This window comes from Lissotriton helveticus, chromosome 3_1 (genome assembly GCF_964261635.1).
Source record: "Lissotriton helveticus chromosome 3_1, aLisHel1.1, whole genome shotgun sequence".
NCBI classification, from domain to species: Eukaryota; Metazoa; Chordata; class Amphibia; order Caudata; family Salamandridae; genus Lissotriton; species Lissotriton helveticus.
Genome location: NC_136061.1, coordinates 2,114,222,161 through 2,114,245,472, shown reverse-complemented (window position 1 = coordinate 2,114,245,472; position 23,312 = coordinate 2,114,222,161). Strand labels below are relative to the sequence as shown.

The following is a 23,312-nucleotide window of genomic DNA, read 5'->3' as shown; positions in this document are numbered from 1 at the left end:
AAACCGGTGTAGACCAATCTTACTATATTTAACACAGAGTGCACACGCACTTTACACTGGTCAGCAGTGCTACAGTGCCCAGAGTCCTAAAACCACAAACACCATGACAGAGAAAAAGGCTAGGAGAAAGGCATAACGTTTAGGGATGACCCTGCAAAAGGGGCCAAGTCCAACAGGCTGTCCTCGAAGGATTGAGAACACTGTACCATCTAGCAGCACTCAGCCACTGGGAACTATGACAAGGATGTGACAAGCCAGGGAGGGGATTCCCATGCTACATCTGCTGCCTGCATCTATCTCCAGTACATGTTTGTCTTGGCCAATGTCCCTGTGTTGTCTACAGGTCTGTTGAATCGACCATTAAACTGAAAAATAATGTCACTCACTAGTAAAGCTCAAAAACTAATTCATGTTTTTCTTGCTTATGACATATTAATGGTGCGGAGAGGTGGATGGGTTCCCAACATGAATGTTTTGACAGGAACTGTTGTAGTTAATAATAGAGAGCCCAGGATTGTGGATGGTCTGATATTCAATGACAATTAGGGCTTGATTAAGTCAAACCTGATCCAGCTTTTGCCCTGATCCTATTTTTAGAACAAACTTGCTCACGTGCAGAGGAGCGCGGTTGCTCCAACAAATGTGGTGCAACACTCGCGGCTTATTACCAATAACGGTTTTGAGCCACTCTTCTCCTTGACTGAGATGAACTGACTCTCTGACCCGGGGCATAGCAATTGTAAGTCTGATGCTCCCTCACCCATTGTCACCCAACAGAGTGTAATAGGATCCCCGAACGGAACATCAAATAACATGAGAGCCCCCTTGCCCAAGTCCACACTGGATTGTACTAGTGGTATCCAATCTCTAAACATAGTAAATGCTGGGTACCATAGTCTTAGCGTGCTCATCTGGAATGGTGCAGCGGGTTAATGCTAAGATAGAATCTCAGGTTGGTTGGACTTGGTTTAGCGTTTTGCCATTGTCTTGTTGCAGGAAACCTGGGCTACGGCGAATGTCTTTTATAATAGCTTTGTACGTTTTGCTCAACATGCCCTCCAGTCACCCTCAGGGTGGGCTAGTGCTGGCCTACTAGCATTGTTCAAGGGTTACTCTGGGATGCTCTGTAACTGGTATCGAACAAGGAAGTAGACTTACCCAGGCCTTTTATCTAAAATGGGCACCAAATGTTGGGCTTTTTGTTGTGAACTTATATAATGATGAGGTCAATAATTATGCCTAGGTAGAAGTACCCAAGCTAGCTCTAAATTGTAACATTGCCCCGGAGGACTGGGTGAACCATTTTCAGCATGCATATGACTTGAAGGATGATGCTGATAGTGGGCCTGTCCCTGCTCAATCCAATTTTCACATTGATATCTCCTTCTGTTTAGACGAGGTTATTACAGGTATCATGTCATAATTCAAACGAAGGGTGAACCGAACAGGTCTTTATACTAGAGTCCCTCGAATGTTATCCTGGAAACCCTTATCCAGTAATTTCCACCAGCACTATATATAATCACCACTGGGGTAACTTATTGGGTACCGTCATCATTAGGTTCTGCACCTGGGTACTCGCTTCTCGATTTATGACAGACAAGTTAATGGGAGCTGAGTGAAATCTTCTTATGCTCTTGTTTCCCCCCAACTCTTGATTTTTGATATGTTATGTTATGTTATGTTATACTTTTATTTGTATAGCGCACGGATACTCAACAAGAGTGTCCCGGCGCTTTATGTCGGCAGCTCAGCAATTAAAAAACATAACAGTAATAAAACAGGAACAGAAGGGAAAAAACAACCTAAAGGTTAAAAAGCCAGGTCTTAAGGCTTTTCCTGAAAAGGAGCAGACTGGGAATACTGCGTAAAGCAAGAGGCAGGGAATTCCAAAGCTGGGGGGCCCTAAGGCTAAAAGAGCGACAGCTACTACAGCTAGCTATTACAGCTATCCAGCATAGTCCAGTCAATAAAGCCCCTGGCCCGGAATGGTGTCCCAATTGACCTGTACAAGAACAATACTAACCTCTGCACCCCTTTGTTTACAAACTTTTCAACTCATTTTATGAGGTTGGGCTCCCAAAGTCTTGGAGGTCACAGTTTTTAAAAAAGATAACAGACACGGCTCGGCCTGTTACCCTCCCATTTCTCTGTTAAACTGCTCAGTTGAGATCGTGCAACGCATTATTTTAGATAGAATCGAACTTTGGATCCGTGAAAATAACTTCCTGTTGGAGGTGTAGTTAGCCTTGGACATCATTGAACAATGTATTAACCTACACCTCATAATAAGCACAAACAGCTTAAGAGCAGTGCCATCCATCTTGCATTTATGGATGAGTCTTACGCATTCAATAGCGTTAACAGATCCAAGCTGTGTCGCCTTGTGGCCACTAGGGGGGTAGAGAAAGGATCAGTACCATTACTGAGAGTGCTGCACCTAAATCTCCAGGTCAGGGTGAGATATGGGAGTAATGTGGAATGCCCTGACTCTTAGCCTACAGCGAGGGGTTCGGCAGGGGGGTGTTTTGGTACCAATCCTTTTCGTACTCTATATTAATAAGCTAGAGCCCGTTCTGGTAGAGCTAGGTACAGACGTCCCAAAAAAAATAAGAATACAATAATGCTGGTGCTCCTCTACACAGGTGAATCTGTTTTGTTAGCCAGAAGCTCCAGCAGGCTTGAGGCTCTCATTGATGGTTTTGTTTGCTATATGGAGAGCCTTAATCTGGAAACTCATACATCCAAAACTTTCGTAATGGTTTGTGGCCCTAAGAACACGAAGACTTGCGCACTCTGCATTTAGGCAATGCTCATTAAGAGAGGGCACTCATTTCTCTATTTAGGAGTCACTTTCAATAAACACCTTAGTTGGGATCCATATATGGCAAATAGGTTCTCCAGTTTTTCATGGTCTACTGGATTGATTTTTAAAGTCTCGACTTGCATAGGGAATAAGCCGCACTGGATACTTATAGAGGGCTATAAACATAGATCTGTCACTGTCCTGACCTATGACGCTGGGTTCTGGGGTTGTTCCAATACGGGCAATTTGCAGTTGGAAAAAAAAGTGGGTGCTCCGCATGCTATATGGGGTTTCCCCCTGAGTAATAACTTCAAGGTGCACTAGTAGCTTGGTCTAGATTATGTTGAAGACTGTATACAACTAGCTCCCCTCTTATTGTGGTGCTCTATCTGGTGAAACACACAGCCTCTTAGCAGAGATCGAGGATTGTCTGGCGCATGCTTTGTGTCCCTCACTGTCATGGATACAGTATATACCGAACACGTCTCCTGCCTTGGAAGCCCTAGCCCGTTTGCTGACCTAATCCCCATTAAGAAGGATAAGAGGTGGGTAAAGGAAAAGTTTCTGTTGAGACAGGACAGGGAGTTAGCTTTATCCACTTCAGATTCCTTTAGGAAATATGTGCCAATCCAAACGTGTCCTGGGGTCGAACCATATGTAGAGTGGGTTAGCAGCCTTCGGAAGAGATCACTTCTTACCAGATTTTGCCTAGGTTCCGTTAGATGGAAACTATGTTTTCCTTTTGGTCAGTATGATGTTTCCACCATCAGTTGTTGCCCTTGTGATGAATCATCTGGCCAACCCGATTGCGATTTCTGTTTTTCTGTAGGTATGATAGAGATTTGTCTAGGGCTTGCTTATCCCTGCAGTTTGGAAAGTAAAGATTAGGAACTGTAGAGCTGCGTTTTTGTACCTAGTCAGTGGGTTCTCAAGAAATATGTTTTAAAATAGGTCTATTTTTAAAATTAGTATATTATGTCTTTTGATAATTGTGGTTGTAGTGATAGAGGCATGCATGGCTAAATCACACATGCCTCTACTACGCTGCCCAAACCATGAATGCGTCTTAACCATGTATTCCTTTACCACAAATGCCTTTATCACGCAATTTTGTGGTAAAGACATGAATAAAGGGGTATGCGTGGCTAATTTTGCTACCACTCTCCCCCGCCCTAAGCTACAAACTCCCTTCCTGACCGCCCTCCCTGCCTTGAGGTCCAATTACCCCAATCCCCTCCCACCTCCAAGATGTTCCTAACCCTTAATTTACGCCACCCTGACCACCTCCTGCCCTGCACTGTCCCTAAAACTACACCAACCCCTTCCACTGCCCTTATGCCTGAAACCTTAACCCACGCATATGCGTTGTTAAGGCATATGCATGGTTAAGGCAAGCGTGATAGGGCTTGCGTAGTCGGGCCATGCATGACTCTGCCCGCATTGTTCCGACTGTTTCCCGATTATTGTCTTTGTGTGTGCTTTTAAGGCCATTTTATGGACGAAATAAAGATAATGATGGTATGGTCTTCAAGAAAACAATACTATTGTATGCCTACATGTCATCCTTGACATGTTTTTGCTTTATAGGCATCTGTAAATTCAACCACAGCTAAAGCTGTGATCAGTCTAATACTCTTGAGCAAAGTAGACTATTCTAAATGCTTCCTCACCAGTCTGCCCCACTAGTTCTTAGTTTGACTTACAAATGTTATAATTTTGTTACCTCCACTCGTTCTCTCCTTAATGACCACCTCAACTCCGCTTTTGGCACCAGACCAGATGGCGGTATGCAAAATAGCCCTTTACAAATCCCCCTACATAAGTCCTCAAAGCTATCTGTTGATTGCCTGTCACCTCTTTCCCTTACAAGTCCATTTTGTGGTAAACATGAACTGCCCTTCTTTTTTACATGCCCATATTGTTCTTGTATTCCCATAGTTCCTTTGTAGTTTTTAAATGTGTCCTTTTTTCTTCTTCAATCTAGAACTTTGTAAATACTGAAAAGTAAATAGAATAGTAAATATTTCTGAACGGAAGTCTTTAATATGCTCTCGCCTCCTTCCTTGCAAATTGTGGTGTTTGTACTCACTTTTTAGTTTCCTCTCATTGTACAAATAGCCTTTTAGTTGAGATTAATGAGCAATAAATACAAATCCTGCAAATTACTAGGGACTGAGTTAATTTTAGAGTGTGAGCCCTTAGCTTAAACATTGTTCTAGTGCCAACCACGCCAGGTCTCAAATAACACTTTATGTGCCGTATCGCAAAATAGCCCAGACTGTACCCCACATTACCGTAGCTTTATAAAATGTCTTTTACTGACTAACTTCATTCATGCTCTGTGCCACCCTGGTCTATCAACCAAGATCCTAGCTCTGTTTGCAGACTTTCTGCACCAACAGAAGATAGTATACTCCTAGTTATACCTAGACAGCCTTCTAATTTGAGTAGTCTCCATGGAGGATGAAGGTGCCTGCTTTAGCCCTGACAATGGAAACCTTTAATATACTTGTGTTCTTTCTCTCTGGTTGCTTTCAGAGAGATTCACTTTATAGAGCCAGTTTTAGACTCCAACCTGGCAAAGACCTTTCCCTCCTCTTGAGAGAGTACAGCGAACAACTAACTAGTTTAAAACTTCATCACCAACTTGCTGATGACTTCTTGGTGCTTCAAGAGGCGTTAGGGGCTCCAGTCATCCTGCTTTGGGGTAGTACTCAATACCAAGCGCCACATGTATGTATTTCACTTTATGAAAAGGTGAATTCAGAGCAAAAACCATGTGAAAGGAGAGCTCCCTGACAGTAGTCCCATTCATGGTGAATTTGACCTATTCCTTGGTTCAGGCGGTATATGTTTGTATCAGACATACAAATCACTCTGGCTAGCATACCAACCAGTCGTTCTTTAGCCCACCATGCCAGAGCCACGTGCAAATCAGTCTTAGTCCTGCTACCATATTAACAATCTAGCCTGAACTGCCAAGTCAGGGCCTTTCCAAACTGCAACACAAGAAACCCAAGACCGGGTTCGCGCTGATTGGGTCTCTTCAGTCGGGTGCATCCTGGTTCCAGTGGGACATTGAACAAGGGAGCCACGTGTGGTAAAACCATCGGCCACTTAGGGCATTACATCAAACACAGAAAAGGTGATGAGAGGAATGCTTATAATAGGCCTGACCACTGGGAGACGTACGGGTAGCATTACAACCCCTACCTTGTTTAACGTTTATATTACTCCCTTGGCAAGACTATTGAGGTACTTGGGATTTATTCCTATATCCTATCCTATATCCTACGCTGATGAAAACCAACTTCTACTCTCCTTTGACAAAACGAACTCTAACATTCAGAACACCTTTTCAGAGGGTATGAAGGTCATCGTGGATTGGATGAAAGAAAACTTTCTTCAGCTCAATGCCGCAAAGTCAGAGATTATGCTGTTCGGTGACACAACAGTGCAGTGGTCCCCTAGCTGGTGGCCTGAGGAACTTGGTCCTGCCCCAAGTCCAAAACAGGTGGTAAAAAACCTAGGAGTGCAATTAGACCACAAACTCACATTGGGGGAGCATACCACCTCCATTGATTCAGGCTTTAGTCCTAAACCGTCTGGATTATTGCAACGCCCTGCTGATTTCAGCGAATGAAAGCTCCATAAGCAAATTACAGGTTGGCCAGAACACTGCTGCCCGCCTGGTGACCAATGCCACCGCCCAGAACCGCATTGCTCTGGCTTCTTCAAAAACTTCCCTGGTTACCAGTGCGGAAGACGATCAAATTTAAGATCTGCTGTATTGTATACAAGTCGTTAAACAACCTAGGCCCCAGCTACCTAAACACAAATTTGTTAGCTATGTTCCTTCTAGACCGCTTCGCTCGGGAGCTAAAGCACTGCTCCAAGTCTAGCATTTTAAAAAAAAACACGCTTAAGTGGCAAAGCCTTTCACCATCTGGCACCACGCTACCGGAATGAACTTCCCATACACTTGCGTCAATGCACGGACTATTTGGTGTTCAGAAAGCTGTTGACAACGTCACTGTTCTAATTGTCCCTCCTTGGTTAACTTTGGCTGTCTTAGCGCGGAAATACCCTGATGGGGTGATTTGGGCGCTTTATAAATATATATAAATAAATAAATAAACCCCTTGTTCATACCATCTAGTGGTGGTTGGGTATCTGCAAGTCATACTTAACGGTAATCAGTGCTTACTGGAAAGACTTGGTAAAACCTTCCTTATGGCCAACAAGGCTATAAATCTAATTAGACTTATACATGTATTCCCTCCTCCTACACGGTCCCCTGATGCTCTAATTTGGTTCTCACAAGGTTCCTGCACAAGTCTTTTGTGTCAGGTGCATCTTGCAACTTAAAATTACTGTCAAAGAATGTGGGCTTTCCTAATGGCCATTACAATGTCCAAGCACATTAGCAAACTTCAAGCCCTTTGCACCCTGGAGCTATTCATGGTGTTTCGGAGACAGGACCCACCCACTCTTCCTTCATCTCAATAGGACACTCGGAGTACTATCTAGATGAAGGCATTGTTTTTCTGACTTTTCTGCATCCCAGTTTCTCCTCGGTGAGTTGATTGTCCAAAACTTAGTCATGAAGCGATCACATCCGTTTTTACCCTGCATTTTGTGACCTTTGTGTACAATGGCACTACCTAAGCAGCTAACGCCATCATTGCCAGATCGAAAACCACAGTGCATCACCATTGTTACACGGTGAATGGAGCCCAACCTTCTTCCTGTATCGCGGCATACCAGAGCTAAAGTGGCAAAGTATCATTCTCCAGGATGGCTATGTGGGCTACTCCACTGGATTCTGTTATTACAGTTTTCCTGATGCTTCCTCCTGGAGCAGTGTAAAGTTTGGCCTGGCCTTAAGCTGGCTGATGCTGCTATTGTTTAACTTTTTCCTTTTCTCAACTGCTGTGGATTCAATTGACGAGTTAAGAATGGAAAAGAACAAAGGTGTAAAGCAGGACAAAGAAACCTTTATTAGGACTCCCCACTATCAGCAATATTTATGCATGCTAATCTACAGTAATGTATGTACATTCTAATGAGCTGTTCTGAGGGGTGCATGTATGAAAGATTATGCATTTATTAATTCTTCCACTTCTTGTGTCTTGCAGGCCTTCGACAATCATTCTTCTTTGCTCTTCAGAATTCTTTCCAGTGTCCGCAACCACCAGATAAATCAAGACCTGGCACAGCTGCTACTACGATTGGATTATAACAAATTCTACCAAAGTGGGGGTACACTGGGAAGGTAGAAACACTGCTTTGTAACTCTTCCATTGATATCTGGATAGTACGCCTTTGGAACTTAGCCATGATTACTTTCGTAAAAGGCATAGTTACATGCAAAAAAAAACTAATCCATCGCACCATCGTATTTTTATTGGACTTTTTTGCTAAATATTGTTGTGGACCAGAGGAGGAGAGGAAAAGATTACGTTCTTTCAGGACCATATGTTCAAATGGATGACGTGTTCCTTGTTTTGATTTGTTTTATTTTTTAAATGGAACCATTGACATTTTTTGCATCACAGAGAGTCATAATGGTGTAGAATAACCAAGTCCATATGTAGTGCCATCCATCCTGATCTCTAGGCTTTTCAGAATTTTACAGCCCAATTGGCATAAGAATATCCGAGGACGTTGATAGGAGGCTGGCAGGCGGCGTTGAGGGGTGACACTATTTTCTTCAGCAGCACCATTACCAAACCTACATCATTTCGAATTTACTGTTTATACTGTGCAGTCTTTTTTTATAAACACTACCCAGCAATACCAAACAAATTTGAACGCGGGAACTCGGATGAGCCCAAAGAGGCGGTGCGATCTAAGCATGTTCTGAACCATTGATTTTTCCAAGTAAGGTGCCGACCTTGACTGAAAGCAGTAATGGTTTAGAAATGTGTGGAGAAGACCCTATGAGTGCCCTTCAGATCTCCTGCAGAGGCATCCCAGTTAAAAAGCCGATGTTGCAGCTCTGCCCCTTGTAGAATGTACAAGAATTCCCTTTCATGCAGCCTTATTTGCTGGGCCATAGCACCTCCTGCAGTGTGTCACTAGCCATCTGGATATATTTTGTAATAACCAGCCCCTTGGTAGCTCTACTTGTGGCTAGCACATCCTTTAGTCTATTGTATGGGCTCTCTCATCTACCGCAGGTGCGTTAGTGGAGGAAATATAGGCTTAATGGTAAAATATTTAACATTACAACTGTTCAGAGGTTCAAAAGACAGGGGCCCAACACTAATAGGTCCTATTGAGCAGTAATGAAAAGTGATATCTAAAGGTTACTTACATTTAGACTTCCCATATGTGTTGTGCATCTTGCTTGTTAATACATCATAATCTGACACTAAATTCAGTAGGTGCCTCAGGATCAACCTGAACTGCAAACATTTTCTCCAATCAGGGCTAGCAATGACTGTCTGTAATGGACACCTTCCAAGTATCAGCCATTTGATTTTTGTATCCCCTGAAAAAGACTGAAAAGGTGCCACATGCACCGTTATGTAGTTTATCAGTCACTCTGTAATGCATATCCATCATCTGTGTTGTACGAGGTTTTAGCCCTAGGATAGAAAAATCTCTTTGCAACAATGTAAAATATGACTCCTAATCCTCAGACTGTGCATGTGGCCACACTCCAAACAGCATTGGTGAAGTATCAAAACCCCTGGCATCCTGTAAATTGTCAGCAGCATTATGTTCACCAGCACCCTCCTGCTCAGCATAGTCTGTGTAACCATACCCAAATCACCATATGAAACTGACTGTCAAAATGAGTGGTGTCTTCAATACCCCTGGCAACTAATAAACTATATTTGGACTCAGTGCTTGTCCTGGGCACCCCGGAGAGCACCCTGGACATTGGAAACCACATAGCAGGTACCACTAGAGGCCATCTGGGAATCATCAGCAGCATACATGGCACCCTGGGTGCCACTGTTTAGAAAAGCAGCAGCACTGGCAAACACTTTGACTCCAGAAACTAGAAAAAGGATTCCTTAAATTAGTTAATCAAGTTACTTACCTTCGGTAACACTCTTTCTGGTAGAGACTATCTGCAGATTCCTGCACTGGATACCTATTAATAAGAGAATATTGTTCAAAATTGTATGTATGTCTGACAGTGTCAGCTACAAGCAGGGTCTTGAAATTTTATCAGAGGAATTTAAGACCTACTTCCCATGCCGTCCTTTACAGTCTGTGAATGCTTTTCTGTTTACTGTAGCCCGAGTAAGCTTTTCTTGAAAAGGCGAGAAGGCTTTTTTTCTTTGGCTCCTAAACTGTGGATTGCTTTCCTCCTTCAGCTAAAGAGTGAAGCTAATCATCTAAAGTTTCAAAAGGGTTTGAAGACATGGTTTGTGTCTGTAAGTGGGTTGTGTGTCAGTCTTGTAGCTCCAGGACACCCTTTTTAATGTGACAGTCACGCTTTATAAATCTTTATCATCACCAGCATAGTTTATCTTCGACTTACCCAAAGACTTGGAATGTGATGATGACAGGCCTCAACCTGCAACTCCTGGACCAACCCTTCGACTTGGACCAGAAACATTGCAGAGTCTTCCGGTGCTTGACAACATAGTTTTGCCTCATGGTCTTATTTTATCGTTGGGTTCATTGGTATCCAGTAACTGCAGGCCCTAAGAATTATGTCTCGATCCCAAGCACCAATGGTAAACCTGATGAGAATCTGTCACTGAAAACATAAAAGTGAACACAAAACTGGTACCAGTGATCAGGAGTGAATATACATAGGTAACCCTCCGTGACCAGGAAGCCGATACATTAACCCTAAACTTTAGGGGTATATATCAAAGTAGATCCAGTACTAGGAAAGGCTAGTTCAAAGGATCCATTAGCTGTGAAGAATGCCCCAAACCTGTTATGCTACAACAGATGGGTAGAAACATGTTGGCAGATAAGAGACAAGTTTGAGCCATTATTCTCTGTATACCACTCATTCTTGTTTTTAGGTATACCCGGGGTCTTCACCAACAAAGGTAAAATACAGAGGAACCCCGAGGTATTGTTATAGAAAGTCTGGATCCTGCCTTGTCCAGTAGTTTTTATCTAAGAACTCCCTCCTTCCTTCAAGTCTTCGAGGAGGTTGAGACCACCCTGATGGCACTGCTTTGTTCGCCCTAAGTTGGCAGGGTATGCCCAGACGTGGGTCCCTTGCTCACTTTTCCACTGGATTCAAGCTAGCCTGGCTGATGTCGGCTGATTAGCCAGAAACCGGTCCCAGGATGCTTGTTTCGGGTCCAGGGAAGACATGGCTTGGCAGTTCTGGCTGGACTGTTCCCATGAGGCACAGGGTCAGACTGATTTACATATGGCCATGTCTGAACTGGGGTGGTGGAGTGAGCTAAAGAATGATGATGGATTAAACCCAGATCAGTTGACTTGGGGTGAGTGTTTTATTTGCTCAAGCGCTCCGTCCATCATCCCCTTTGGTATCGCTTTGTTCACGCTAAGTTGGCAGGGTATGCCCAGACGTGGGTCCCTTGCTCACTTTTGTACTGTATTCAAGCTAGCCTGACTGAAGACGGCTGATTAGCCAGAAACCGGTCCCAGGATGCTTGTTTCCGGTCCAGGGAAGACATGGCTTGGCAGTTCGGGCTGGCCTGTTCCCAAGAGGCACCGGGGGCCAGACTTATTTGCATATGGCCATGTATGAATTGGGGTGGTGGAGTGAGCTAAAGAATGATGATGGATTAAACCCAGACCAGTTGACTGGGGGTGAGTGTTTGATTTGCTCAAGCGCTCCCTCCATCATCCCCTTTGGTATCGCAATGTGCTGAAGGAAGCCGCTCTATTTTTTTCTCTAGTGGTTCGATCCCAGAAAGTGTTACTGCATAAGCTCTCTCTTGTGGGCTTGAAGCTGTGTGGCCAAAAGATGGGGGGTGGGGGAGATGGGTCAAACAAGCTGCAGAGGATTCAAAGGACTGTGGACTTTTGCACCCTGCCTCTATTTCCTCTATAGTTAACTAATTCAACCCGATATTACTTCTCCCCTGCTAAAAGGGAAAGAAGCGTGAGATTCCATCAGTCAGGTAGAGGTTGATGTTCCTACACTACCCACTGATGTCAGTTATGACACGTCTGGCTTTCCTTCTCCCGGACCGGGGTTGGACCTTCTTCCTTTGCGAGGTTGTCTCTCAGCCTTCATACCAGTTTGGCAGATTCATCTTGCATATTTGTGGGTGTTGCAAATGTTCCATAACAGCTTTGCCCACTACTTATCCCTTTTGTTTGGCGTGTGCATTTGACAGTTTGACTTGGCAATCAGCACAAGAAACAGGCTCTACAACAAGCAATTTAGGACTTACAACCTGAAGATTCTTTCCGTCCCTCAATTCCACAAAATGAAAGGTATTTGCAACCCTCACATGGGTATCTCATACCTCTTTTTGGTGACCAAACTTGGTGATGCATTCTGACAGTTCATGGACGTGAAAGAATTAAACGCTTTGATCCAATCCATTGCCTTCAGAATAGAGTTATTACAGGCGATTATCCCTACGTGGATGTTCTGAGATTTCCTTCCATACATTGACCTGTAAGAAGCTTCCTTTTCACATTCTAGTTATGGTCTACCATGTTACTTTGTTTGGCAGTTCTCTCAGGACATTTTCAATCCTGAATGCTACCTCTTGCCTTGAAGTCATGGCAGAGCATTTTCTTTTCTCTACAGGCGGTGGGTGGATTCTGGTCCATTCATAGCTGAGCATCTGGTTGGTGCATACCTCATCTCTCTCTCTGGCTCATATTCACATAGCAATGGTATATCCTGTATCCATAGGAGCTGATGCTGAAGAAATCCAGTATAGCCTTCTGCCAATGTCTGAAGTTAATCAGAGTACTCTTTCACACATGTCTGAGTAGCACGCTTCGCTCCCTCTTGTTGTTTATATGAAGGTGGAGACTTGTTGATATTTGATGGATCTACTGTATTTGAACGTGCCTCAGTTCTTCAGTGGCTTCACTCTTGGCCACCTATGGTGGCTTGGTCTGGTCCTCTGGTTCAGCATTTGCCTACTGGAATCAGATCAGCATCCTCTAAACTACCATCTTCCTAATCTAAGGCTTCTGGTGAACTGTTCGCAGTAGTGGCTTAAGGAAGAGAAACTGAATCAGTATGTGGAGCTCTGTCCTCATCTACCATTTATTTTGACAACTGATGCCAGCGGCAAGTTTGACCCTCTGCTCTTTGCCCCGAATCAGCCCAGGATCTATAGTCTCATCAATATATCATCTGGCTAAAGGGAACTGTAAGATCACTTCTTTTCTGCTCACACGAAGAGGGTGGTTCTATTAATCATGACAGACAACAATGTGGCCAATAGAGGAGGACTTAAAAGCATTCTCTCTTGATGTACACCCTTCATGCCATGCCAAAACTAAACCTACACTGAATTTGGCCCTTTTACCTGCCAGTGGTGGAGAAATTACAGTTTGTACCCTGAGTTAGGTGTTCCCCTTTTCCAAGGAATTTGCCTTTTATGCATTTGTTTTCAATGGATTGTGGATAGTCTTATCTAGTTGGATCTTTTTGCATCCAGACACAATGCTCTGCTGCTCATGTTTTCCCCCACCAGCAACAATATTGGGGTCTAGGAGACAAATGACCTGTTCTTCACTTGACCCTAGTGACTGTTTACATTTCCTGCTTTTCCCTCTCGGAGTGCTTCAAAGGATTTGGAGTAAGGGGACATCTGTCATTTTGGGTGCTGTAGTTCAGCAGGAATGGGCTCTTCTTTCTTCACTCTTGAGGTGGTCACTCCTGAACTGCATAAAGTTGACTTATTTGAGGCCAGTGGCAAGAAGATGCTGTGTACCTACTTATAGGCCATCAACCAGGTCTCTCCAGCCATCTCTGTCTTGGGCTTTTCTTTCAATCTGACACCAGGTGTTGCCCATCTCCTTGCAGTTAGCCTTGAGGCCTCAGCGCCAGGTGTTTCTTCGCCTTCCTCTTTTTCCTTGAGGGTCAAGCCTTGCCTGGTGGTGTTTGACGTTGGGTTGCAGAGGGTATGAGCTATCAAGCGACTTTTCATGGGCATGGAGTTGGGAAGAGTGCTGCCATAGGTTGTTGTTGCTGATGGTGTTTGGCCAGCAGATTTGGAGAATTTTTCCTAGGTAGGTGTTGATGAAGGTCTGAACTTTGTTGGTCGTGGTCAATGTTGTCCTCCAAGTTTCTGCTACATACAGAAGGACCGACTTTACGTTGGAAGGATGTGTGCGTAGGTTTAATGCACATAGGGGTGGCACTGGAGGTTGCAGGTGCTTTGCAATACTCTAGGCACTTTTCCACCCTTACTGCATATGCTAGAAACTGGCATTCCTTTTGTGCCTGCCATTCGTTACCCTCCCCTTAAGCTCTCTGCTCTGTCTTGTGATACCTTGTGGATCCTGGAATCCTCTAAGGGGCTTGATTTGGGTCTGATTCCTCTCTCCTTCAACCTCAGTTGGTGGCTGTTGTCTTTTTTTCTAGCCCCCTTGGAAAGGTTTACCTCCACTGGTATCTAAGCCTTCAGATAACTGACACGTTTTAGACTGTGCATTGCATGGTTCAGCCCGCATTGTCTTAGTAAAATCTTCCTTTGGTTCTACAAGTTTTCAGAGTCATCCATTTGAGCCTCTGGAAGATGTACTTCTTACACCTCCTCGTATCGGTCTTCACCCATAAGAAGGGACCAGGGACAGCACTTTTCACGTTTTTGTTGTCTGTTTTTGTCTCTCTGTGGCCAGCGGGCCCTGCTCAACACAGTACATTTCGCTTTTAGTCATTATGACATGTATGTTTTGTTTTTGTCATTGGTTGTGTTCTCTGTTCCTGTGCTCCATCCAGTGCGGAGAACTTTCTAGCTCAATGTTGTTCTCTTTCAGTTACTATGTGACAAGAAGCCCAACTTTAGTGGACTTGTCTGCTTGTGGAATGGGATTTTGGGATGCCCACTTCTTCACTGGAAACTTCACAAGACTCCTGGGTCAGTCTGGCACATGGAAGTTGTGGCCTGGTCTGCCTTACTTGTTGCTATGGAAACTAGGGATGCTGGGCGTTTTCCTCTGCTTTAGGTTCTCCAGCGGCTACCATCCTCTGTATCGTCGTGTTCTGCCAGGGTTTCTTCCCTAACAGGGGCCCTTTACCTCTGCTTGATGGCAGCCTGGTTATTGCTATATGCCCCTCAGTTTTATAAATTAATTAATACAATTTAAATGAATAAATAAGGTTTACTTGGATTTTTTTGTGATCCACATGAAATGATTCAAAGCAAAAGAGAAATGTGACAGTTACAAATAAGTGATGCCATGCTTAAACTGAGAAATTATACATGAGTAAAAATGTCACCCATCTGCTAATGCTCTGACAAAAGAATTAGGCATAGATTCATCAAGCAAAAATCCGCTCGCAAAGGGGCAGATTCTCAGAAGCCCAAGCGCTGCGAGGCCCTAGGGCAGTTATGCGCTATACAAATGCAATTTTTCATTTCATTTCATTTGGGATGCATCATCCCAAAAGCAAAAATCGCAATTTAAGAAATCGCAAAATTGCGATTACTTAAATTGCTATTGCAGTTAAGGAATCTCCAATTGAGATTCCTTAAATGCAATGCATTAAAAAATAGCGATTTCGCTAACAGGGCTCGCAAATTACCATGAAGTTGAACTTCATGGTAATTTGCAAAAACTTTGTGCATTTTTCAAAGTTTCATGTTGCGCACACACATGCCCTAAGGGAATGTGTGTGCGCAAGATATGTGCACAGATCGATTTCAGGGGTGCAACAGGGTGTCCTTTTGACACCCCTGCACCCTTGAAATCGCATTCTCAATTTGTGATTCGCTAATTGCGATTCACAAATTGAGAATGTCTTCCCATTCAGGCTCATAGGAATGAATGGGGAGGTATTCCTTAATTGCGACTTGCAATTTGCGAGTCGCAATTAAGACATTTTAAGAAATCGCTATTTTTTTGTGATTTCTTCATGCATTGCATTTTGCTATTCCTTAATAGCGAATCGTTATTTTTCGCTATTAAGAAATAGCAAAATGGGTTCTTGATGCATCTGGGGGTTAATCAATTACTTAGCTATAGATAAGAAAAAGGCTATTCATTTTTTATTTCATTTTAAATACTGATAATTTACAAATTTACATGAAATGAGAATTTGCCCAATTTTGTAGCACACAATAAGATAAAGAAAAACACTCCAAGAAAAGAACTTCAGTAAAACAAAGTAAATATTTTTTTTTTAGAAAACTTAAGCCATTAATAATGGGCAAACAAAAATAAATTCAGTCTGCACCTTTCTAAACAATTCTGGCGGTTAGAGTTTTCTCGACTGTGGATTATCTGCACTAGGAATTCGCGTTTTTCAAAGATTTGACATAAACGACATTGCTGGTCCAAACTTTACAGTAGAGAAGATTCAAGAGGCTCTGATGCCACCTACAGGCTGCCAAATGAATTGGACCTTGGAAAACAACAGAAGCCAGATGAAATATTATAGAGGGTCTGATAGTTTGGAGACCCTTGCTCGAGGGTCTGCCTCTGTATCAGATAGTAAAACCCAAAAAAACACCTCAGAAGCGTTATTGTAAGTAATTAATCATTTGACTTAATGCTGTCTTCAAATAGTCCAAACTGAGTTCATAAATCAGGTCTGAATAAAACATATTAAATGATCATAGTAAATACATTATACGGCAAAGACTTTGAGGACAGTGTATTAAAATTTACATCCGCAGTGTTATGCGTGCATGCCCATAACTGTGGCGTAAACAGTAAACAGTTCAAATGCTCCTGGCTCATAGCTCTTGCACAATATATGTTCCCCTGAAAGTAGGTTATCTGTTCTTTTTAAAACTATTCTGCTTTGACAAGCAATAATGTAAAATGTCAGTGTTGCAGGAACCTGTGTCCTCTCCCTCTGGACCATCTTCACGAGGATACAGTCACAGCTATTCTGACACAAGATAGTCAGAGGTTTATCAAGACAATTCTTGAAAGGCTGTCCTACTTTTCAAAATGTAATTGCTGGTTTGTTTTCCTCTTCCATTATTGATGGTAAACCAAAAATAAATCCCAGCTAGGCGATGATGTTGGAAGAACCCCCATTCAAAACAGACTGTAAAGAAATCAGTGGGAGTGGCCATCAAATGTCTGCTGCTGCACACACTGACAATGATGCATTCAAATATTTAGAAGACTAGTTTAATTCATTTAAACACTATGTAGGCAATTGAAGCCTTCTCCATAATAGCTAGACAGATGTACTGACTTTCCCCAATACTTCCATATTTGATAGGATACTCCTGATATTTTATTCGAGAAATTCAGGTGTTTTAAGTTTCACCAGATTATCTCCTCCCACGCTCGGATTCATAATATTGCAGAATGTTAACAATGTTTTTCTCTACCTCTTTGATGGGGATGTATGGCATGAGGGGCATTCTGACACTGATCCTTTATTTTATCTTCAGACCCATTTGTAGTGTCAGTAACTGCTGCACTGTGTTTGACAACGTGATCACAGGTTCATTTTCCACAAGTCCACTCAGCCGTCTATCCTGCCGAGGTTGATCAAATAAGTACTATAAAGTGGAGATAACAATGGCCTTCTGTTACCTAGTGTGTGCTTCCCAGGAAGGAATGAGTCCTACGCTACCTTGTTGATGCACTAGTCATACCCTGTTTGAAGATATGCAGCCTGTTTCAGGGCTGTGTTTTTAGTTTTGTGGGCCAGTTCCATCATGGGTGTTCAATCCTGGGATTTTGTTCCCACCCAGCGTGTCTCTTTGCCATACTCCAAAAAGGGGCTTCCTGTGCTAGGGCTCTAGCCATTGCCTGTAAAGTATTAGAATGCCCTAGATTCCTCTCTTTTTTGGTCTGTCTTGACAGCACAACTCTATGCATGAGCTGTTGTTACCTATCTTTAAAAATATAATTAGTGTTGGATTTACCTTTACCCAGAGCAGTATGTCTTTCTTGTATCATGATGTTTGTTGTATCAGTCCACAACCTTTGGAGTTCTCGCACTGCAATGCATAAGTATTTAACATCTCAAAAGTACACTGGATCATAAAAAACTCATTTCTTTACATCACAGATACGGTATGTGCAGAAAGCGATTTGTTTTTTCCATTTATTTTAATGTTCTAGTCAAAGATGAAAATGCAGCCAGACCTACTGGCTTTTCCAAAGATTGTCCAGGAAGTCCCCGCCGGCGTCTTTTGGTGAGGTCCCAGGGTTGGTGTAAGTTGGCTCATTGCTGGCTGTCTGCCCTCTCTGGTCTTGCCATCTTCAATGATGCTTTACTTGGTTCACTGCGTTGGTGGATGTAGCAGGAGTGGGCTTTTTCTACACTCGCTTTTGGGTCATATTCTGCATCTCCTTCACGGGTGGCCACTGTGGAAGGACTTTAGGGCCTGGCCAGTTAAGATTCCTGTCAGCTTTGACTCTTATGTCGATGGAACTTTATGCCTGGTTGGCGGATAATCCCCAGTGGCTGCTTCTGTTCCAACTGCCATTTTTCCCCTCCTCTTTTGTTGGAGAAGGGGTGAGAGGTGATAGTATTTTTTGTTTACTCCCTAAAACTTGTCTTCATTCCTGCCCATTCTCCACTTCCAAGTATTGCTGTACTTTGTCCTGCCACAACCTGGTTGTTTTTTTGGCTAGCGTCATCGTCCCCTGGTGCACCTCTATCTCTGAGGTTTGGTGACTACGTTTTTTTTCCAACTCTGCTGTTTGGCTGCCTTGTGAGGCACCCAGTGCTTCTTATGGCAGATTTGCTTCTTGGTCTACTGTTTAGGCTTTGTGATGTGAAGGGTCATTCCCAGACAATACCTTATTGAGTCTCTTATGGCTACCCAGAGACAAACCTTTGGTCTTTTCGGTTCCTCATTTCAGTGACAGCATTTTAGACAGTTCTGAACTTCATGATTTTCATGTAAGTTTTCACTTGTGGTTTACTGTTCCTGACATTTTTGTTCAGGCCTATCTGTTGGACGAGGCAACCCTCATTTCATAATGAGTGGTATAAAGGACACTAGGAGTCGGAGTAATTAAGGTTAGTGGTGAACAGTCGGGCATTCTTACTACTAAGGCGTTCGTTCTAGATGCTATTACTTCTGCTAGGCACATGGGTGCGTTAGGGACTCTTCTTTGTTAGGCAGCCCTATCTTATTTTCTGTGCCTATATCTTATTTTCAACCTACAATTCTGTTCCAGTTGAACCTTTACTGAGGATACTTTTGGATCTGACCCCAATGAGTTGGACTATCATTCATTTGATATTGGACGGGATGTGTGAGTATCTGAGGTACACAGAGGTATTCCAGATTTTGGGTGACTTTTTTGTCACTTTTGGGCTTGCGCATTGTGGATAAGAAACCTTTCATTTCTAACCTTACTGATTGGGTTTGCTTGTCTGTGTCCTTGACTTAGGACCTGGTTAAGGTTCCTTTTGTTTCACAGAATGAGATGGTCTAATGATGGGGTGGCTTTATCTTCCAGATAGTTCGGTGGGATGCCCATGGTTGATATCTACAGCACTGCTGTATGGGCATCATCGAATAATTAATTGTCATAAAATTTATCGAGGGCGCCTTTTCTCACTATGACCTCTACTACCTTTTGGCTAAATTACATATTGTTTATGTTGCACTACTTAATTCGATGAACCAAACTCATGGGTGCTGCACACCCTTGCCTTGTGTGTACCTGTATGGAGGCATCCTCCTTTTTCTTGCTGATCCCTCGATTGAAACAACTGTGATGAGCAAGAGGGACAAGGAGGAGTAATTTCTGGATTACTTACAGAATCTCTATTACGCGGTGTCTTACTATTCCTTGTGACCGTCCTATATTGATGGGAAGGATGTCTTTGTTTGTTGGTTTTGTTTCATTCTTGGCTTGCTATTACTGGAGGTAATTCTCACTTTTGGTTCCTCACATAGGGCAGTGTGCTAGATATGGAAGAAGCCTTCCATTTTTATGCTTGCTCAAGATCTGTCTTCAGTTTAGAATCAATTAAAATGGTCCAGACTGTGATTAGGAAGATTAGGAATCTTGAGCAATAGAAAATGATGACAAGAATATCCAGAAATGTTCAAGCAGAATGTTCTTACCAGTAATATGAACTGTAGGACTAGGGTTCTCACCACGCTTTTCACTTAGAAGGTAGCATTACCACCTTGTGCGTCTTCATCACCCGATATGCCCATTCACCCTCCGACAGGCACCCAGAATGTCTACTAGCACACACACAGAGAGATGTGCTTGTAATTATTTTAATACCACCACCAATGGCTCATCCTGTATTTGTTCAGTCAGGGCAGGTTGAAATCATGTCTTGATTTGATTGTATTAGTTCCGCTGGAAGAATATTTTCTGGAGTTGGACCAGTAACCTTAGGGACAAAAATATATAGGTATATTTTTCCCATTTTCGTGGGCAACATCTACCGAGGCATATTGTTTTTTCTGCCAACATTCATCAGTCCATGTGGTTTTCTCTCTCTGCCATGGTTGGTACAGCTCGCGCACCCCAGATGCGTGCTATGTCTCTTTTGGTCACCGATAAGCCTAACGATAACCAGTCGTTTATTGTATCTAGGCGGTTGGTCATCTCCCCCAACTGTGCAGGGGGCATGTTTTTGCTGAGTCCGGGATCCCAACGCCCAGGTGTCAGACTTGATCCAGAAACTTCAAAGCAACAAGGTCACTGGTAGAGGATGCTGGACTCAGTCACTGACGGAAGTGACGCCGCTGAGGCCATAATGTGCCCAAGTCCAGGCACTGACATCCGTTCCCTTTTTTTCACACCTTCAATGTGGATCCAGTGCACCTTCCTACACAAAATCAAGCCTGCCAACAACTCCGTCACCATTGCACCGTGGTGCAAGGGTCCTCCATTGGTGTTAGGCTGCAGAAACGGTGCTAGTGCGAGGAAAAAGCCAGGAATGTACCATATTAGGTCAATACAGTTCATTGCTGCCCTTTTACTTTGACATAGAGCAGCGCAGCAAGGTGACCCCCAAGACAAAACGCCATAAATGAGGCCCTTGGTGTCCCTAATGGACATCTGTTTTTTTATCCCTTAAAGGTTTGAACCCATACTTTTTTGGAGGAGACATTATTTGGTACTGCAACAAAATAATAGGTTTTGGTGGGGTAGAAATGTCCTCAGACGTGAAACTCCGGATGCGCATTGAAGGAGTGGAAAAAAAAGATAAATGACGTTGATGCATGGAGTTGGGTACTTTACAGTCTCAGCGGCATTACCTGATGTCATTTCCAGCAGCGACTGAGTCCAGCATCCTCTACCAGTGACCTTGTTGCTTTGAAGTTTGACACCTGGACGTTTTATGTCCCCATTTATTTGACACCACATATGGAGTGACAAGGAAAATAAATTGCTGCATTTGTTATCCTGATGACTCACAATTGCTCCAGTGGAGACAATCATTCTCTTTTGTATTGCTGGTAACGTTGACAAAACACTAACTTGCTCTGACTTAAAGGTTATCATTATGCATTGGAGGACATGACATGTCAATAGTGTTGATTTTTCATTATTAACAGAAAGGTTCATGTTTAACCACATCTTCAATTCTTTTGTTTATAAGAAAATAAATTATTTTTACCTACCAACCTTTATTCCCCAACTTTAAAAGTATCCATTCAAACTGGTGATGCTCTTGTGCGCAACCTAATAGTGTGCCTATGCCACATTTAAGGAACATGTGCTGTTTTTCCTCAATAAATACATTTAAGTTCATGTTTCATTGGTAAATTTTGACAGAGTAGGTTTGAGGTTTAAATAAACTGGCAGTGGGAAACTGTCAACTGCAGGAGATATGGATATACATGTAGCCATCATAAATGTGCAGAGAGCATACACTGCGCTCAGGAGATACAGATTTAACCGCATGCGTGCGGGCGGAATTCCGCTCGTACGCTGACTTTTTCAAAAGCGCACTTTACGTGACGAGCTGGGCTCGTCATGAGCGTGCGAGGAGGCTACCTCATGACGAGCCCAGCTCGTCATCAGCGTCGAAGGGGTTAAAGGTAAAAGGGCATGCCAGGCATATAGTTGTACTAAACGAAGTTCAGAATCATTAGGGGGGTCTCTTCACTTCTGTAGTTGAATCACATCCTTGTTTGATTGGGAGGGTGGGGGAAGGGGCAGAGTGGCACATTGAGAAACACTTGAAAATGAGGGGTGCAATTTGAGGTGTGGCAACCGCCTGTGAGGCACACTGGTGGTGCAATCTTATAAATTAGAACACTTTATAAAAGCTCTGACATTCGTGCCAATGGAGGATAGCAGAGTGGATAACGTTGCGCCCAATCAAGGATGAGAAATGTTGTGGTTTCTCAATCTTATTCGGCACATCTCCAAATGTAAATAGTTCTCTGGCACTCTAAGTTGCGGTACTTTTTTGTTTTTTCACTACATGCACAGATATACTTGTTACCAAATGTAATATGAGGATTGGTAATATCTTTTAATTCCTTTCTGAGCAGAAAATCGAATGATTAGTCAAGCAGAGAAGTTGCATTGAAGAAAATGGAATTCGGTCCTCCAGCTAAGAACTTTTAACACTTTTACAAATGCTGTAAGGTGGAAGATCTTAAGATGTTAAAGCGCCTTTGGTCCAGTCTGCACCATTCATCTTGCCTTTAGTGCTGGTTGTGTATATTTCTTATTTTGATAATGAAGTCTACTAGAAATATTTGTGTGAACTGATTTAGGTTATTCTGTATCGAACCTCAAAGTTAATTTATGGCAAACCATCATTTCCAACAGTTTGACAAGAAATATAAGGAAGCTCGTATTTCATTTTTTTTCTTTGGGAATCTGAGATGTACATTTTGTAATTATTATTTTGTTAAGAATATTTCTCAAGTGAGGTTCTCCTATCAAATTAAATGTATTTACTGTACATTTAAAAATGCTCTGTAATAAACTATATTTCTACTCAAACTCAACTGCGTTCAATCGTGATGAATTTTACCTCTATAAGTTTACTTCTTTTACTGATGCTGATGTAGCTAAACTACATGAATAACTTATGACCAAGCTAACAACCCACTACGTCTAAAAATAGAAAGAATTGCATATAATTATTATCACCTCTTTGCTGCCCTTGATGTATGTAAGTCCATTATCAAATGGTGTCTTTAGAACACTCTTCTGACCAATAAATATGACACAAAATCTATGCCACGAGCAGAACATCAAATTTATTTTTCTTTGTTTACCTCACTGATGAGATACTTACTTTTCTTTCTGGGGTGTTTTGATGAACTATTGGGCATTGGAAAGCTCCTGAATGAGGTTACCTGGTTCTCTCTTCAGGGTTTACTCATTAATATGTTCATTAATATCCATACAACATCACTATTTACTTCACATACATATTGACTAGTCTTTAAGAGATTCCCTAGCAGTCCATCCAATGATTGCTGATAGG

General features: G+C 42.7%; 1 protein-coding gene across 1 annotated transcript in view; it reads left to right on the top strand.

Moving 5' to 3' along the window:
- TUBGCP4 (tubulin gamma complex component 4) overlaps nt 1-22,822 on the top strand; it is a 380,747-nt gene extending 357,925 nt beyond the window's left edge. Inside the window, exons 17-18 of the mRNA XM_078683319.1 lie at nt 7,945-8,081; nt 22,363-22,822. Of these exons, the coding sequence (XP_078539445.1) occupies nt 7,945-8,081; nt 22,363-22,378 (153 nt within the window). The 3' untranslated portion in view covers nt 22,379-22,822. The remainder of the gene's footprint in view (nt 1-7,944; nt 8,082-22,362) is intronic.
- Nucleotides 22,823-23,312: the final 490 nt, after the last annotated feature.